The 12396-nt window shown below is 45.1% G+C and overlaps 1 protein-coding gene across 2 annotated transcripts in view; it reads right to left on the bottom strand.

The window, feature by feature from the left end:
• Window positions 1-7951: 7951 nt before the first annotated feature.
• Window positions 7952-12396, bottom strand: part of FNBP1L (formin binding protein 1 like) — a 125242-nt gene continuing 120797 nt past the window's right edge. Inside the window, exons 14-15 of one of the 2 annotated variants that reach the window (XM_062191750.1) lie at window positions 11406-11564; window positions 7956-10193 (exon numbers count right to left, since the gene is read on the bottom strand). In XM_062191750.1, coding sequence (XP_062047734.1) covers window positions 10186-10193; window positions 11406-11564 — 167 coding nt within the window. In that variant the 3' untranslated portion in view covers window positions 7956-10185. Of the gene's footprint in view, window positions 11565-12396 lie in introns of both variants that reach the window. The other variant, XM_062191749.1, reaches the window with a different exon arrangement.

Here is a 12396-nt window from a genome sequence, read left to right as displayed (position 1 = left end):
CTTCAAAAAGCTCATGGGAACTATGCGTCATCTTTTAATTCTACTTTTTCATGACACTTTGGAAGAGACATGTACATGCACGTTTCCTGCAGAACTATTCACAGTAACTGAGAGATGGAATCAACCGAGGTGTCCATCAACAGATGAATGGGTACATGTCCACAAGAATGCAGTCCTATCATGTGCAACAACGTGGATCCAGCTGGAGGATGTTCAACAAAATAAGTCAGACACAAATACTGCATGTGCTCACTTACACGCAGAATCTAAAAAAGTTGCCCTTACAGAAAGAGAACAAAACCGTGGTTAAGAGAGTCTGAGAAGAATGCGGGTGAGGGAAGGATGGACAGAAGATGGTTAACAGTACAGTGATCCAGCTGGATGGCAGGAATAATTTCTATATTTTCTATAGCACAGCAGGGTAACTACTGATGAAAACAATTCACTGAATTATTTTTAAAGAGCTAATAGGATTCTGAATGTTTCCAAAACAAATGATAAATGTCTAAGGTGGTAAACATGCCAGTTACTCAGATCCGATCATTACACACTACACAGCTGTACTGAAATGTCACATTGTACCCCTAGAAATATGTACAGTCACTGTATGTCAATTAAACATATATTTCTAAGTCGTCTTTGGGAGGATTTGCAACCACAGGCCTGTCCTCCTAGAGACCTGTAGTAAAATCCTCCAAAGCCAAAACCAAGAATTGATTCACAGTGGTCCCAGGTGACAATGCCCACCAGACCTGTGTCTGTCCTACAGACTTCATAAAAGCTCAGTAAGCTACAGTACTTAAGAAACTGTTGTTAGAAATTTCACATATGACAGAGTGATCCTGTTGATCAGCTGGTAAAAGGGTGACTTTTTAAAATAATTTGTGAAAAGCTAGTTAAGTAAAAGGAAAAAATAATTCTTTACTTCATCACATCAAAGTAAAATGTAACTAAATTCATGTGAAAGACAAAATTCTTAACACTTTTAGAAGAAAATATAGAATATCCCTTTTTACTCTGACTCAAGAGTTTCTTAGAAAAACATTGAGACACTGATCAATCTGTGTTATAATGAAAAACTTCTACTTATCAAAAGCCATCTTAGAGAAAACAAAAAGCAGAGATGCTAGCAACACAGAAAACACGAAGGACTGTATGGCAGCTTCCAAGATGGCCCCCAATGATGCTGGTTCACACCCGTGCTGTTCCATCCCACACTGTGCAAGAGTTGGTTTGTGCAACCAACAGCAGAGGACAGAAGTCATGGTATGTCATGTCTGAGACTGGGTTATAAAAAGACTTAGGCTGGGGCCGGTGCTGTGGTGCAGTGGGCTAAAGCCCCAGCCTGCAGCACTGGCATCCTATATGGGCACTGGTTCAAGTCCCGGCTGCTCCACTTCCCATCTAGCTCCCTGCTCATGTGCCTGAGAAAGCAGTGGAGGATGACCCAAGTCCTTGGGACCCTACACCCATGTGGGAAACCTGGAAGAAGCCTGGTTCCTGGCTTCGGATGGGCTCAGCCCCGGCAGTCGCAGCCATTTGGGAAGTGAAATAGCAGATGGAAGGCTTATTCTGTCTCTACCTCTCTGTAACTGTGTCTTTCAAATAAATAAATCTTAAAAAAAAAAAAAAAAAAGACTGCGGCTTTCATCCTGACTTCTTTCTCTTGAGTCCTTCACTGGCAAGCTCGGTGCCGCACTGGAAGCACGCTGGAGAGGCCCACGTGGCAAGGAACTGAGGCCTACCAACACTCCCTGAACGGCCCTGCTGTCTTCCAGCCCCACTCAGAGCCTGCCAATGACTGCCAACAGCTCGACCGCAACCTCGTGAGAAGATCCCAGCCGAAATTAACTGCCTTGCAGAACAGTGCGAGGTAACGAGCACAACTAGCATCCTTAATATGTAAACAACTCTTGTGAACAAACAGGGATAACCAGCCAAAGGAAAAAAGTCACAGATCAAAACAGCACTAAAGACCACGATAAAACACTTTTACTTCCTTTTTACTGACAAAGCGAGGAAAGTGCGACTCCTAAGTGATGGCCAGGATAAGGAGCACTGGTGACTCTCTTTAAGAGCATCAAAGTCTGTCCAGATGCTGGTCACATGCCAAGAGCTACAGGCAGGGGCTCTCAGCCATAGAAAAGTGTGCAGAGAGGGAGGGAGGGAGAGTGGGGTGGGTGAAGAATGCCACTCGTGGTTTGCCAGAACTGGGAGCTTGTCTTTGTCTCATTGCACACCCAGACCCTGTCCCCCATGCTGGCCAATCACAAAACCACCACTCAACTGGCTGGATGCCAGTTATGATGCAGGACAAAGGCAGAGAGGGAAGAAGGGAGAATAAAAACAGCAGGCAATTGTGCCAAGGGCTTTGCTGGCCCTGAGTCGGTACGGCTGGGTCTGCCCAAAGCGAGAGGAAAGGTGGACTTGTGGAGGTGAGAGGGCTGGCAACCACGACGCTCCTGTCTGGAGCTGAGCCAAAGGGAGGAGGAGAAGTCTTTCCTGGTAAAGTTCCCTTCCTCATACCTGCTAGTTACAAGGCAGGCCACTCCACCACAGAATAAATTGTCAAATAAAGCCAAAATTCAAGAAAAGCACCAGGGCCTGTGCCCATGCAAGCACCTGCATCCGCACATGCTCCCTCCCAGCCTCCCCAGAGGCTCCCACAGCTTAGAAACGGCGTGGCCTCCACTGAAGCATCTCCAGGGGATGAAGAGAGTCAGTGCCTTCAGCTTGGTTGCCCAGGGCCCTCTCCTACCAACTCCTGACGTAAGTAACAGGAAATCTGTAGCACGCCCAGCTTTGCCCACAGTGCTCACAACCGAAACACCTAGGAATTACACAGGTCATGTGTGGTGTCCGAAACCAACCACATGTACTATAACTCATAGGATTAACAAAGTTTACTGCTTTTCTGAGTTACTGTTTACCAACATGTACATATTCCAATATTTAGCATACACTATAGCTATCTATCAGTGTGCACTGTCTGATTCTCACAGTGTCTCCACAGACACGATCCTTACAGAGCTGGAAACAAAGCTAATCAGCATTAGGAAAAAGTACCCATGTGGTAAAACTGCAAAGAAAAAGCAAGAGCCCAAGATGATGGTTACCTTTAGAGGCAGCAGTGGGCCAGCGCCGCAGCTCACTAGGCTAATCCTCCGCCTACGGTGCTGGCACACCGGGTTCTAGTCCTGGTCGGGGCGCCGGATTCTGTCCCAGTTGCTCCTCTTCCAGTCCAGCTCTCTGCTGTGGCCCGGGAAGGCAGTGGAGGATGGCCCAAGTGCTTGGGCCCTGCACCTGCATGGGAGACCAGGAGAAGCACCTGGCTCCTGGCTTCGGATCGGTGCAGTGCGTCGGCCGCAACGTGCCGGCCATAGCAGCCATTTGGGGGGTGAACCAACAGAAAAAGGAAGACCTTTCTCTCTGTCTCTAACTCTGTCAAAAAAAAAAAGAAAAGAAAAGAAAAGAAAAAAAAAAATAGAGGCAGCAGTGGCAGTTTGTTGTTAAAACTGTGTACAGATTTGCTTATTTTACTATGGTTCACAACATACGTAAATGTATTTTATTTTTATTTACTTATTTGAAAGTCAGAGATACACAGAGAGAAGAGAGGCACACACAGAGAGAGAGAGGTCTTCCATCTGCTGGTTCACTCCCCAGATGGCCACAATGACCGGAGCTGTGCTGATCCGAAGCCAGGAGCCAAGAGCTTCTTCCAGGTCTCCCATGCAGGTGCAAGAGCCCAAGGACTTGGGCCATCTTCCACTGCCTTCCCGGGCCACAGCAGAGAGCTGGACTGGAAGAGGAGCAACTGGGACAGAATCCGGCGCCCCGACCAGGACTAGAACCCGGTGTGCCAGCACCGTAGGTGCTTCCACCGCTTTCCCAGGCCATAGCAGAGAGCTAGATCAGGAGTGAAGCAGCCGGGACTAGAACTGGCACCCATATGGGATGCCAGTGCTTCAGGCCAGGGCATTAACCCACTGTACCACAGAGTCAGCCCCAGACGTACGTATATGTATTTTCTACAAGAAACTCTAGGAGAGTTGACATCCTGGGTTTACCAAATCAGCTTGTTGCAACCTCCTGTTCTCTACTACAAAGTTGCCATCATCTTACAAATGTGAGTGAGGAATCTAATCCAATTGAAATTGTGGTGAAATCGAGGCATATATTAAAAGTACCCATGTAGTAGGCTCAGGTGCCACTTGACACTGGCATGCAGTATGAATGCCAGATTGAGTCCCGACTGCTTCACTTCTGACCTAGCTCCCCTAGGCAACAGAAGATGGCCCAAGTGCTTGGATCCCTGCCACCCACTTGGGAGACCCAGATGAAGCTCTTGGCTCCTGGTTTCAGCCCTGGCCATTGCAATGATTGGGGGGTGGGGGGTGGGGTGAGACACAGTAGATGGAAGAACGATCTCTAACTCTGCCTTTCAAATAAATAAGTCTAAACAAAACAAACAAACAAAAAAGTGCTCCTTTTTATCTAATGAAAGGAATCAGGTTGGGGCTGGCACTGTGGCATAGCAGGTAAAGCCGAGTCCCAGCTGTTCCTCTTCTGATCCAGCTCTCTGCTATGGCCTGGGGAAACAGTGGAAGATGGCCCAAGTCTTTGGGCCCCTGCACCCACATAAGAGACCTGGAAGAAGCTCCTGGCTTCAGATCGGCCCTGCTCCAGCCACTGCGGCCATTTGGGGAGTGAACCAGCGGATGGAAGACTTTCTCTCTCTGCCTCTGCCTGTCTTTTAAATAAATAAATCTTTTTTTAAAAGGAATGAGGCTAGTTTGACATGACTGATTCTTAGGCGCCTAGGTCAGTTACCCATTACATTTTCCCCTAAATGCTAACATTATCTGGTACTTTCAAGTATTGCTGTCAAGCTTCCCAGAATGCACTATTCAGAATTTGTCTGTCCATTCGCCAGTCCTGTGGTGCCTCTCTGATTTCCTATAGTTTCCCTAGTTACTGACAGTGACTGTACTCAGGAACAAAAGGGGTCTTTGTTTTTCATGGTAAAATGAAAGCTCAAAACAATGAAAAGTTTTCACTATGCATGGATTTAAAAAAATTTTTTTGCAGGAGTTGGCACTGCAGGTTAAACTGCCACTTGTGACACTGACATTTGATACTGGCATCCAGATTTTTTTTAAAGATTTATTTATTGGCCGGCGCCATGGCTTAACAGGCTAATCCTCCGCCTTGAGGCGCCAGCACACCGGGTTCTAGTCCCGGTTGGGGCGCCGGATCCTATCCCGGTTGCCCCTCTTCCAGGCCAGCTCTCTGCTATGGCCCAGGAAGGCAGTGGAGGATGGTCCAAGTCCTTGGGCCCTGCACCCGCATGGGAGACCAGGAGAAGCACCTGGCTCCTGGCTTCGGACCAGCGCGGTGCGCCGGCCGCAGCGGCCATTTGGGGGGTGAACCAACAGAAAAAGGAAAACCTTTCTGTCTCTCTCTATCCACTCTGCCTGTCAAAAAAAAAAAAACAAAAAACAAAAATATTTATTTATTTACTTGAGAGACAGAGTTAGAGAGAGAGGGAGAGACAGAGAGAAAGGTCTTCCATCTGCTGATTCACTCCCCAAATGGCTGCAACAGCCAGAGCTGAGCTGATCTTAAGCCAAGAGCCTCTTCCAGGTCTCCCATGCAGGTGCAGGGGCCCAATCACTTGGACCATCTTCTACTATTTTCCTAGGCCATCAGCAGGGAGCTGGATCAGAAGTGGAACAGCCAGGACTCGAACCAGCACCCATATGGGATGCCAGTACCACAAGCAGATGCTTAATCTACTACATCACAGCACAGGTCCCTCAAACCGCTCTCCTCTGATTCAGCTCCCTGCTAATGTGTCTAGAGAAGTAGCAGAAGATGACCCAAGTACTTGGGCCCCTACCACTCCCATGGAAGACCTAGATGGAGTTTCAGGCTCCTGGCTTTTGCCTGGCTGTTGCAGCCATTTGGGGAGTGAACCAGTGGATGGGAGCTCCCCCAACTCCCCACTCTGTCAGATAAGTAAATAAATAAAAAAAACTTAGGGACGGCGTTGTGGTACAGCAGGTTAAAGCCCAGGTCTGAAGCGCCAGCATCCCATATGGGCGCCGGTTCGAGTCCCGGCTGCTCCACTTCCCATCCAGCTCTCTGCTATGGCCTGCGAAAGCAGAAGATGGCCCAAGTCTTTGGGCCCCTGCACCCACATGGGAGACCGGAAGAAGCTCCTGGTTCCTGGCTTCAGACTGGCACAGCTCCGACCATTGCAGCCAATTGGGGAGTGAACCAATGGATAGAAGACCTCTCTCTCTCTCTTGCTCTTTCAAATAAATAAAATAAATCTTTAAAAAAATAAAAATAAAATCTTAAAAAATTTTTGTAACAAAATAAATACCTTCTAATTCTATTTTTCCATGAGCTTTTTGAAGTCCCCTTGTATATGGTACATGAACTCATCAGAACAGTTTCAGTGTTATTTTTTCATTTGAATATCTTGTCCAAGTAAAATGCTTTTCAACAAGCTGGGGTGCCTCTTCTTTTTGTTATTATTCTTGTAAAGAACTTATCTTTCCTTAGCAAGTAGGACTGGACTTCCCTGATCTTAGCTGAGATAGTAAAAGCCCTTTTAATTGTTTTGAGCTTCTTTTTCCCCAAACCTCTGTTCATCTGCCATGTAACATTTGACACCACTTTCCTGCTATCTTCATTGTTTTGTGACCCTACTTCCAAGCTTGGCACTGATCTCTAAATCGCCATCTCAACAACAGCAGCCTCTCACTGTTCAGGATCTACCCCGAGTTTTACTCCCTCTTCAGGTTGCTGAAAGTCTAAAGTCACAGTTTTTGGTCTTTATTTCAGTCTTCTGAAGCTAGGATTTCCAAAGTGACAGACACGTCATGACTTACGACTTACAGTAAGTGTTCTCTTTCCACACTTCAAGTGCCGGCAAGACACAGGGCTCTCACTAACTGGTCAGGATTCAAGAGGAATCACAGGAAATGCTGGCCAGCCTGTGGCGGTTAGATCAGGCTATCTGGTCCAGGGGCAGTTCTTAAGGATCCAGATGATAAGACGATATAAAAGCAAAGTCTGTGCAAGGTAGTTACTGAACAAAGTTACATACAAATTATTACATCAATTTAAACTCATTCTGAAGAATTAGTTTGGGGCTGGCATGTTTGCATAGTGGGTGCCAGTTCGAGTTCTGGCTGTTCCACTTCTGATCCAGCTCCCTCTAATGTGCCTGGGAAGGCAGCAGAAGATAGCCCAAGTGCTTGGACCCCTGCACCCACGTGGGAGATCCAGAAGAGGCTCCTGGTTCCTGACCAGCCCAACTCTGGCTGCTGCAGCTGCTGGGGGGTGATCCAGTGGATGAATGATCTCTGTCTCTCCCTCTCTCTGTAACTCTTCCTTTCAAATAAAAAAAATTTTTTTTCTTTTTTTTGACAGGCAGAGTGGACAGTGAGAAAGACAAAGAGAAAGGTCTTCCTTTTTCTGTTGGTTCACCCTCCAATGGCCGCTGCGGTCGGCGCACCGTGCTGATCCGAAGCCAGGAGCCAGGTGCTTCCCTGGTCTCCCATGGGGTGCAGGGCCCAAGCACTTGGGCCATCCTCCACTGCCTTCCTGGGCCATAGCAGAGAGCTGGCCTGGAAGAGGGGCAACCGGGACAGAATCTGGTGCCCCAACCAGACTAGAACCCAGTTCAAATAAAAAAAAATTTTTAAAACCTTTTTAAAAAAGTAGTTGGTTTGTTTCCTTAGGAAAACATGAGAGAAACTAAAAGTAGAATAAAATTTCTAAAAAACATTACATTGCCCCTCTTATGGAACTCGTCATCTACATTGTGTTACCTGAAATTGAGCACACTGACGAACAAAATCATTACGTCTCTTTGATTCACATAGCAAAAAAGAGGTAACACACTCTACACCTTCACTGATCATGAAAAGATTGTTTTATTCCATGAAAATATTCTCAACAGAGAACACTACCTTAAACAAAGCAGTTACCATAAGAAATCAATATGTGCACAAAGAGTAAAAATTACTGGAAAATTAAAGATTTCTTTTGGACAATCACATGTTCAAAATTTAAGAATGATTTCAGAATGATTCAAACTGTGCAAGTACAAATGTCTTTGCTATTTTAATCACCCATATACAGGTTGCACTACTCCATGTAAAGGAACTTGCCTCCTACGGAAGCAAATCCTGCTTTTAGAAAAACAAACAGTAGCTTGAAAAGAACAGTTAGTCCTTACAAGAAAGCCTTAAACTTTGCCCTCTGTGGCTGTTAGCCAGAAACACGTAAGCACTTCAGGCTTTGTACAGAAGACAAACACAGCCAGATCACATTTCCTCCTCATTGCTAACCTTTAAAATAAAAATAGCACTAGGTTTTAAAACTACTTCATGTAGTCGGTCAGTATTGAATAAAATGTCATATTATATAAATAACCCTGTAACGAGATTCAATATCTAAACGTTATAGTTCACTAACCTCAAAGGTAATACACGTATGTCAGCTGTGTAACAGTAGTGTACTTGGATCTTATGAAGGCATTAACTCTCACACAATTGTCATTCAGCTTTAGTATAGCTGGTAGTATGATTCAAATAACACTGGGAAGAAAATTATTAAAGCAGTCACACAGCCTCTAAAATATTGCTTAAAATGCAGTAATACACAGACCATTTCACGTTCTCTTTCTCCCCTCAAGACAGTAAAGGACCAAATTAATGATGCTTCAGTGGTACAAATAACCCCCCCACCCCCACCCATCTTCCTTACAACAGCACTAAGAAATTAGTTAAGATATAAGTCCTTAACAGAATCACAAATGCGAGGCGGGACAAACATGAGCAATAAGGGCACTAAGGACAATGATATTTACAAGTATGAACATATAGAAATTCCCATTTTACAAGTAAAAGTGCACAGAGATCATTACAAAGTTTCACTAAAATTTATCTGGTTTGAACAAAAGCATCACTTGGAAAGAGACTATCATTGTAATAATCAAATGATATCATCATAACCCCAAATTAAAAGACAGTGGGGGGAGGTCCATAAAACTTCTCATAAAAACACCAAGTAAAATGGACTTGTCTTTAGTTTGATGCACAAATGTAGAGATGCACCATGGTACACGGTGGAGCTCTAAAAGCCACCTACCGAGGCTACGTTGGCAGCAGCTGCAGCAGGGCAGGGCCGCCGTTAAAGGAGGTCGCACTGAGCTGACACTTAAAGCCCTTTGTGGGATACTGTAGTGGTGGTGTTGGCAACGAACAGGTTGAGGCACTCGAGAGTAAGGCAGCATTCGAATGGAAGCAGCTGACTTTTGACAACAGTCCTTTGTCGAGAGGTGGCGAGGATCTTCGGTGTTTACTATGCCAGGAGTTCAGTGCGGACTACCAGTCTTCCCAGGCTGAGGGGCTGAAGATGGATCAGGTTTCAAAGAGTTCTTTCAATTGGGCTGTAGGCTAGAGCAGAGATGTTTTCTTTCTCTTGTCATAAATACTTCAAGTTCACAGACTACTTCTTCACAATGCCAGAACTGGAATGTTTGCAGTGGGAAGTTATAGCAGCATACACACAAAACACTATGATGGAAACATTAGTGCTGGAGATGTCTGACGAGACGATTTGCACCCCGAATGTAAAACAAAACAAAGGCTTTGACAAGAAACAAGCGATTATACAGACATGCCTAAAAAGTCAAGCCCCATCACTCTACACATGCAACAGGATGTTAAGCAAGCATGGAGGTGGCGCAGGCAGACACAAACACAAGGACTCTAACAGACAATGGGCCTAAAAGCCAATTAGAACAGAGCTGGGATGGAGACAGTCCTGCTTGGACAGCCAGAGCAAAACACACTTTATGACAGCTCTGTATTCTTTCAGATTCGGACATCAGTAAAATACATGGGAAAAGAGCCACTGTTGGCTTTTTCCTTCTGTGTGAATAACTGTGAATTAGGAATTTAAGGACTGCTATACAATGATTTATTTTAAAACGATGTATGGAAATGCTAACGAAGTTAGTAAAAAATAATCATGTCTGCATGCACTCATGCGACTTGCTTCTCTCACTCTCCCTTTGAGCCTGACCAGTCTAATACCCTCCCCCAAAGCGGCTGCACGTAACCTCCTCCAACATCTTGCCCATTTCCTCAGAAACCCTCTTCAGGAACCTGCAGTCCAGGAGGAAAAAGAAAAGAACAATTACTGAAGACCTTTGGAAAGACCAAAAGGGGTGTCCCAAATGTCTCTAAAGTCATTTTATAGTCAGCTACTGAAAAGCCCCCCCAAAAATGTGAAACATGAACAAAATCAAGGACCAATCTAACCACTTCCTCACTCTGCTTTGCCACCCAAGTAGCACAGGCTGAGACCACAATTAGCACTGCACAATCCTTGACCATGCAGTTCTAACAAATGTTTGTTGAAATTAGGAGGAAAAAAAACCAATCTGACCTAGTAACTGCTGATTCGTCTAACATGAGGAAATGCCCTAAATGGTATCACAGGTATCTTCCTTCAAGCCAATTTATTTTTAAAAAATTTCTTTTTTAAAAGTAAAATTTGCCAGCACATCCCCTCCATTCAAGATGTCCTCTGTCTTCAATGACTTAGAAATATTTTCCTATGTATAACTACCAACTGCGAAGTAAGCAGAAAAGTGATACTTCCCAAAAGATATTTCCAAGATGAAAAGACAAGCACGTGACTCTGGAAAGCAGCTCCGACGTTACTGGGCATTACCAGGACACCTGGAGAGTTCAGGTCTACAAAGAAAGCTGCTTTACTCGCCCGAGAGCTGGAGCGGGTGACTTACTTTGCAGCTCTCTCAATTAGCCTGCTACTTAATAGGGTATGTGCTGGATGCTTATTTTCCTCCTTGAGGAAACTAAAACATAAAGAGGAAAAAAATGATCATATTATTTTGCCCAGCTATATTTTTTTCCCAGAAAAACCACTCAGCTCTCTACAGCATTTCGGAGTAGTTGTACTTATGTGCATTCACTCCAGTCACTGTGTTTTCTGAAGCAAAGGGGACAAGGAGACAGAGGGGCACACACTGCCTACAGATTCCTGCCCAATAAATCAAACTCTAATTAGGCAGAGAAACACAAATCCTTCACACAGACTTAAGCAGGACATAAAGCAAAAGGCATCAATTAAGCTTCACATCAACATCACTCCAACGGGAAAGCACCACAAAAACAGTATCTTGTGGTCATACTCACATTTCTAAGATCAAGCCTACACTCAGCTCACATAGTGAACAATAAAATCTGGATGCCTTCTAAGTTTTCTTATTTTTTCCAACCATTTTATGTTATCACCTCTATGCCATACATGGCACAAAGCCACCTGGTTAGTTCAGATATAAGTTACTGCACCTTTACTGTTTTTCTCTAGAGTTACATCTATGTATGATGTGGGAACGTAGCCTTCTTCACCATTCTGTCTCCGAGCTCTTGTCCATCCATCGCCTTTGTCCTCCTCAATAATGTAAAGAACTTCCCCTTCTTTCATTGCCAGAGTGCCTTCATTATGTCCTAGATGAGAATTTTCATAACATTAGCATAATTTAAGCACTGTGATACTTTACTTTTTAATGCAAGTTACAAACACAATACACAAAATAACATGAAATCCTGTTAGATTTCAATGCTCTTGGAACCAGAGAACCAACTGATTCAGTGGCAACAACATCTCTGGGATACTTTCTCAATACTTTTTTTTTTTTTTTTTTGACAGGCAGAGTGGACAGTGAGAGAGAGAGAGACAGAGAGAAAGGTCTTCCTTTGCCATTGGTTCACCCTCCAATGGCCGCCGCGCTGCTGCTGGCGCACTGCGCTGATCCGATGGCAGGAGCCAGGTGCTTCTCCTGGTCTCCCATGCGGGTGCAGGGCCCAAGCACTTGGGCCATCCTCCACTGCACTCCCGGGCCATAGCAGAGAGCTGGCCTGGAAGAGGGGCAACCGGGACAGAATCCGGCACCCCGACCGGGACTAGAACCCAGGGTGCCGGCGCCGCTAGGCAGAGGATTAGCCTATTGAGCCGCAGCGCCGGCCAACTTTCTCAATACTTTTATACACATTCTCCCTTCTCTGAGCTGCACAAGTCTTGGAGCTATATTAATATCTCCTCCAGATAACAGAGAGCAAACTGAGTCACAGAGATAATATGTGATATAGCAGGGTACTTTATATCTCTATTCCCAATTCCTTTCCCAAATTCAAGTAGTACTGCGATCTTAAAAACTCATGAACGGCGGGTGTTGTGGCACAGTGGGTTAAAGCCACAGTCTGGAATACCCACATCGCATATCAGAGTGTCTGGGAATCAAGTCCCACTTCCACTTCTAAACCAGCTTCCTTCTAATGC

The sequence above is a fragment of the Lepus europaeus genome, chromosome 5 (assembly GCF_033115175.1).
Source record: "Lepus europaeus isolate LE1 chromosome 5, mLepTim1.pri, whole genome shotgun sequence".
Classification (NCBI taxonomy): Eukaryota; Metazoa; Chordata; class Mammalia; order Lagomorpha; family Leporidae; genus Lepus; species Lepus europaeus.
Note: the sequence above shows the minus strand (reverse complement) of the source record. Positions and strands in the feature narration are given on the sequence as shown.